The 6159-nt window shown below is 38.7% G+C and overlaps 2 protein-coding genes across 2 annotated transcripts; one reads left to right on the top strand and one right to left on the bottom strand.

Annotated features, from left to right (window-relative positions):
- Nucleotides 1-556: 556 nt before the first annotated feature.
- LOC104952744 (ATPase family AAA domain-containing protein 2-like) lies at nt 557-3371 on the bottom strand. Its single transcript, XM_010779618.1, has 6 exons — nt 3335-3371; nt 3011-3235; nt 2030-2758; nt 1715-1851; nt 1351-1479; nt 557-1080 (listed from the first exon to the last, which is right to left on the bottom strand). The coding sequence occupies exons 1-6, from the start codon at nt 3369-3371 to the stop codon at nt 1048-1050; spliced, it is 1290 nt and encodes a 429-aa protein (XP_010777920.1). The 3' UTR covers nt 557-1047.
- Nucleotides 3372-4234: 863 nt separating this feature from the next.
- Nucleotides 4235-5840, top strand: LOC104952743 (sodium-dependent neutral amino acid transporter B(0)AT1-like). Its single transcript, XM_010779617.1, has 4 exons — nt 4235-4256; nt 4671-4830; nt 4929-5091; nt 5383-5840. Exons 1-4 carry the CDS (start codon nt 4235-4237, stop codon nt 5590-5592), a joined length of 555 nt encoding a protein of 184 aa, XP_010777919.1. The 3' UTR covers nt 5593-5840.
- The last annotated feature ends 319 nt before the right edge of the window (nt 5841-6159 follow it).

The following is a 6159-nucleotide window of genomic DNA, read 5'->3' as shown; positions in this document are numbered from 1 at the left end:
TTTTTAATGATCAAACGGCGTCATCATTCAATGTGATACGTCCTGACGTCATTCCTCGGCGACTATCGCAGTTTAATTTCGGAAACATGGCAAAATTGTACAATTGTACGCCTAGTATATACTATTTATGAGGTGAATGGAGCTTTGCGCTTTCCAGAAAAAATTATAATACGCAATTTAAAGCAGGACGGTTAACTCATTGGTTTCCCGACCCGGCTGTCCTCACATGACCCGTCAGGGCAGCACGACAAGCTACTTGAGGACACTGACATTGCCAAGCCTCTCAAAACAACCCAAAGACTTATTATATATTAATGCCTCGGCAAAAATAAAATGCAATTGATGCTGGTCGGGTTTGTAGGTACATTATTTAGCAAACATTTAAAATGTTCTTGTAAAAAAACAAACATGTAAATATAAACTGAGGGAGATGAACAAAAGCAGAAGATACCTTTCCATTACTAGGATGTAAATTAAACTAAACAACCTCTGTAAAAATTAAAGAGGATACACAGAAATGCAGAAAAAACGTCAGGCAAGCATGTAGTGTATGCGCTGAAAAATACTGGGATTTATACACAAATAGACAACTTGTTTATTAGTCAGTAGTTAGTGAGATTTATTTTACAATAGTCTGGAACAATTTAGTATTTTTGTTTAGTTTTTTAAGCTTAAAAAAAAATCCTACACTTCACATCATGCGAATAATTAGTATCTTTGGTTTAACCCTCCATTTATAAAATGGTAAAACTGTGTGGTCCCTGTGAACAAGACAACTCAAGAGTTGTTTCCAGAAAACAATCATATTGCCTTACACACCATAATGGCCAGGTGGATTAGGATTTGGGGACAATAAGTAAAAAGACAAACTACAACATCTGGAGAAAACATTAAATAAAATATTTAAAAAACGTAGTACCAAGCTAATGCACAAATATAAGTGCTTGCATAATTCTATGAAAATAGAACCTATGTATATTTACATAGCTAAGAGGGTGATGTGTGTGATTATTTAAATAAAGAGGTCGTATTCTTCCTGTAGAGAAGTCAACAGAAGCCTGCAATCTCTCGTTCCAACTCCTGTTCAAAATGAGAAAGCAGGATTAGAAAAATATTAGAACCATTAAAAGTACGTGAGGCAAGAAAAATAAAAATGCATTTGCATGATAAATTACAGTGGTCAAATTTGATCTTAAGGGCACAAGTAAATGAGTTTGCACTAGTCTTAGATAGCCATTTAAAAACATACAAAACTATCAAAAGCCGCCTTTAATGCACTTTGTTTGCTATGACAGACCAAAATCAGTGTCAGTATCACAGTATTCGTTATCAGTATGGTTCAAAACTAACCTGTATTAGTAACGTTTTGTTGTAGTCGCGTCTGTGTCTGTAGATGCTTTGGCAGAGCAGAGCATAGAGTTTCTCCAGCTTGTAGACCTCGTAGCTTTCAGTCTTGGTCACTACTCTCTCCAACAGCTCCTGAAGAAATGAGTGGAAAAGGCAAAAGAAAAGGGAATGAAATGCAGATTACATTTTAGTTGACAAACTTCTATGGAAAAAAGGCAGAAGAGTACAGGATAAGGGAAAGTTAGCTTTATTTCATCATCTGTTTCTAAGGTTGCCTGTTAAGTCATGATGCAAAAAACCTGTCTGACCAGAAACTATAAAAAGACTGAAGACAAAAATATTCTGCCAGCTGCAATATCTCACACACCTTTAATCCGTCTCTGTCCACCACCAAAGGAGGAGTTTCCTGTTCAAGGATCTGCAGGGCTTTGTTCACATCGACTTTCTGCTGCTGCTGCAGCACAGCGTTCTTAAGAGCCGGTGTTACAGGCCTTACGCTCCGTTCTAAAAAACATACAAACAATATAATAAATGGCAATCTGCTGACACAATCAAGCTAAAACACTGAACTTGCACTTACTATAGTCTCTAGAAACACTACACAAACTTCTGATAAGCATGTCTTTTAGTATATTCTTAAAGCCTGAAGTTGAAGAGCTGAGCTTTAAGTGTAGTATCAAACCTTTGTCTGTGTCCTCCTCTCCTCTGTGAGCTGCAGAGACGTCTGTGGTTGAGGTATTTGCTGCTTCCTCCATTGGTTCAGCCGGGCTGTTCTGCTCTGCCTCCACTACAGTAACTACCTTGTTACTGTCGTCTGTCTGTGTTACAGCTCGACATTTTTCAGTCCTTGTTTCGGTTAGCTCTTGGCCTTTAGTTTCAGCCCCCTCCTCTGTGTTGGATGGCCCCTGGGTATCTCCTTCTGTCACAGTGTGGCTGTCCTTGTTAGTGTCGACTATAATGCTTTCACTGGTCTGATTTTCTCCCTTTAAGACTTTGATTTCCTCAGACTGTCCTGATTGATCTTTATCCACACTTTCTTTTTCAATCTGGTCGTCATCTTCTGGTTTCCCTGATCCACACAGGATAACCTTATCCTCAGCAGCCGGACTCTTCTCCTCCCTTCCCTGCTGACTGTCCTGCTCATTCTCAGTAGGCTCTAAACTACCTTCCTGGGCTGGTGCAGGCCCTGACTCTCCATCCACCATCATGGGATTCTCGTCTCCTTCAGTCATTTTCTCACACTCAGCTGCTCCTCTCTTCTCAACCTCCTCCTCCTCCTCATCGTCGTCTCCATCTTCCTCCTCAGACTCTAAGTGTGCATCGTCTCTGGATGTGTGAGGAGAGCAGGACGATCTTCTCTTTGCTATAAAGCCGGAGGACCAGCGACTTTTCCGCCTTCTCTTCTTCTGGGCTGTGGAAACAATTTCAGGGGGGGTAAAGATTTTGTGATAGTTCTTTGAATTAAATAATGTCTAAACGCTCTATAACACCCCACAACCCCGCCCCCCCCTCTCTTGCTAACAGAATACTCACACTTTTTAAGTTTCTTTACTTCATTTTGTTCTAAACCATAGTATATTTTCCCTATAAATAACCCTAAACAATTTGTACATATTGAAATCAAACATTCATATCTGGATGAGTTTTTTACAGTGATTTGTACCTGTATGTTTAGGGGTTGTAACAAAGGAGGCACTTGAATTGGGATAGGCAGCAGCTGTGGATTGAGCCGGTTCACTTTGAGGGGTCTTTTCAGTGGTTTTGGCCTCAGCAGGAGATTTGGACAGTTTGGGAAGAACGTTGTAGAAAGAGGGAGCAAACTGGACAGTGGTACAACCTGTTGTAGTGAAAAAATAAATAAGCACAATGTTTTTCTGTCCTTCTTCACCTTAGTGGAAAAAAATTCATTCTGAAAATGAGTATGGGACCTAAAACTGAATATAGACTTTAAATTGAGCAGAGTCAGTGTTTAGGTAACTAAAATGACCATACTGGTTAATATCTTTGAATCTGGACTCAGACATGTCTGGGTCATCCAAGGGTGTAGAACAATGTTCAGGGTTCCTGCAGGTTTCGCCAACTCAAATTTAAGACTTTTTAAGACCTTTTTAAGACCACTTTGAATAGAATTCAAGACCTATTACACGGCAAGAAAGTATGAAGGAAAATTGCTATGAAAGAAGAAATACGTCCCATAATTACTTACAAAGTAAATTCATTCATGTTCAACATAAGAACAATGACTGAACATAACAGCATAACAGCACAGAACTGTGCCAAAAAGTGTGTGTGTCTCTGTGTGCGTGTTAGGGCTGTGCAATTAATCATATTTTAAATCGAAATTACGATTTTGGCCTGCCACAATTACAAAAACAACATAATCGAAAAAAACTATTATTTAGCTTTGCTAGGTTGTGACAGTGCACTACAACACATTTGATCTAATTCATTTTAGTCTCATTTATTTTTATTTATCATATTTATTTATGTTTAGTAGCTTGTGGAAGTGCGCTCCAAAACATTTGTTGATCTTGTTTATTGGTATTTATTATTTTGATATTATTTATTTAAATATGTAAGTTATTTAATTTATTTTTGTAGTCTTTGAGTTGAATTATACATTCAGGGTAATCAACAGTTAAAAAGATACTGTTCAAATTATTTAATAATCGTGATATCAATTATTGACCAAATATAATCGTGATTATGGTTTTTGCCATAATCGAGCAGCCCTAGTGTGTGTGTGTGTGTGTGTGTGTGTGTGTGTGTGTGTGTGTGTGTGTGTGTGTGTGTGTGTGTGTGTGTGTGTGTGTGTGTGTGCGAGACATTCATCCACCAATCGACCCTCTCTTTGTTGAGTAGGTAAGACGTTAGTCAGTCTGTAGGCATGCAGNCATCCCACCTCACAGGTGTGGCATATCAAGATGCTGATTAGACAGCATGATTCAGAGTGGCCTTTTATTGTGGCCAGCCTAAGGCACACCTCTGCAACAATCATGCTGTCTAATCAGCATCTTGATATGCCACACCTGTGAGGTGGGATGGATTATCTCGGCAAAGGAGAAGTGCTCACTATCACAGATTTTTTCAGATTTGTGAACAATATTTGAGAGAAATGGTTATTTTGTGTATATAGAAAATGTTTTAGATCTTTGAGTTCATCTCATGAAAAATGGGAGCAAAAACAAAAGTGTTGCATTTATATTTTTGTTCAGTGTATATAGACTAACTCTACTAATCAGATTAGGTTGCAGCAAAGTAAAAGGGAAACAGCTTTTACCCTTTAAATTTTCTTTCTGAAAACTATTTTCTCACTTCCTTAGCAATCATCTGCTTGCTAGCCTTCTTGACGGCTCTCATCTTCACCCTGGGTTCGGGGAACTACTGGGTGGAGGTATTTAACGGCTACGTGGGCTCCGTACCTCTCCTCGTAATCGCGTTCTTTGAGATCACTGCTGTCGCTTATGGTCGTGGAATGAAAACGTAACTTTTGATCCTCTTCTTTGATACTCAGTAGTGTTACGCTGTAATTCTCGAGATGGCGTGAAACCTTATCTGCTTCCCCACATTTCTTCTGACAGGTTCAGTGAAGACATCTATTTTATGACGGGGAAGAGGCCCAACATCTTCTGGAAGGCCTGCTGGATGGTGATCAGTCCGTTGATGCTCCTGGTGGTGTTTGTTGCCTACGTGGCCATCCAGGCACAGACGCGCCCCTCATATCCCTCATGGGACCCAGACTATGTAAGCAAGCCGAGGGTACTCACATGGAGATGTTGAATACATTATATAAGAATATATATACTGGATGTATGGTGCTGAAGTTAAAATTCCTTAAAACAGCAATGTATCAGTTCATTTTAAAAGCTGCTGTAATCAAATAACAAAAAGTTCAAATTAGATGTAGTTTTAAGAGGAGCTAGAAGCATTTCTTAGTTGAGCAAAGTGATTTTAAGAATTCAAAAAGAGAATAGGCAAGTTTGACAAAATGTCCAATTAATGATTAGTAATTGTACTTCTTCTCTTTCTCTTCAGGAACTATTCCCACTAACTAAACTGTTGAAATATCCAGACTGGGTGTTTGCCATAATCATCCTCCTGTGTGTTCTGCCTGTGATTTCCATCCCGGTGGTGGCTCTCTACAAACTAATCTGCTGCAGAATTAAGAAGTCCTCTGCTCGAGGTGAACTAAACCCCTACTGCAATGACAGCTTTGAGGTTGAAACACGGGAACAGAAGAGCTAGACACCTTAAAGAAAGATGCAGAAGTACCAGCAAAAAGGGACATCATGATCATCGTCACTGCTTTTGTGGAATTTGTATCTAAATTCACTGGAGAGCTGAAATAATGTCATTCAAACCTGTAATATATTGATTTTAAGTATTAACATTCATCAGGAACCGACCTGAAAACGTACTTCTCACAACAAAACTGGAAATATTTAATGATACAATTATTTACTTTGTGTATTGTAAAAAACATTAAATCTCTATTATGTACAAACTACATCAGATTCAAATTGTTCATGTGATGGCCGACAATATTTCTGTGTATTATTTACATAGAATTGATCTTCCAGGTTACCGTACATCTTCTTTGTGGAAAAATACCACTCAGTGTAAATCAAATTCCAGATAAACAAACAGCTGTGTGATGAGGCGGGGTCTAGTATAGTAGCTGGATGATCTTTAATTATCCATCTTTATTGATGTGGTGGTTTTTATTTTATGGGCCGCTTTTATGATGTTTTATACTGAGGTGCTTTATACCAGCTGACTACGGGGCTGTTGTTTCTCTCTCTAAAGCCTCTT

This window comes from Notothenia coriiceps, unplaced genomic scaffold, assembly GCF_000735185.1.
Source record: "Notothenia coriiceps isolate Sejong01 unplaced genomic scaffold, NC01 NC01_scaffold00020475, whole genome shotgun sequence".
NCBI lineage: Eukaryota > Metazoa > Chordata > Actinopteri > Perciformes > Nototheniidae > Notothenia > Notothenia coriiceps.
The sequence above is the reverse complement of the archived record's forward strand: the minus strand, read 5'-3'. Positions and strand labels throughout refer to the sequence as shown.

Coding starts and splice junctions, on each gene's coding strand:
- LOC104952744 (XM_010779618.1), bottom strand. CDS start 3,371: ATGTCTGAGTCCAGATTCAAAGATATTAACCAGTATG. Junction 2,759..3,010: donor TACAACCCCTAAACATACAG/GTACAAATCACT, acceptor TTGTTTCCACAG/CCCAGAAGAAGAGAAGGCGG. Junction 1,081..1,350: donor ACAAAACGTTACTAATACAG/GTTAGTTTTGAA, acceptor CATTTTGAACAG/GAGTTGGAACGAGAGATTGC.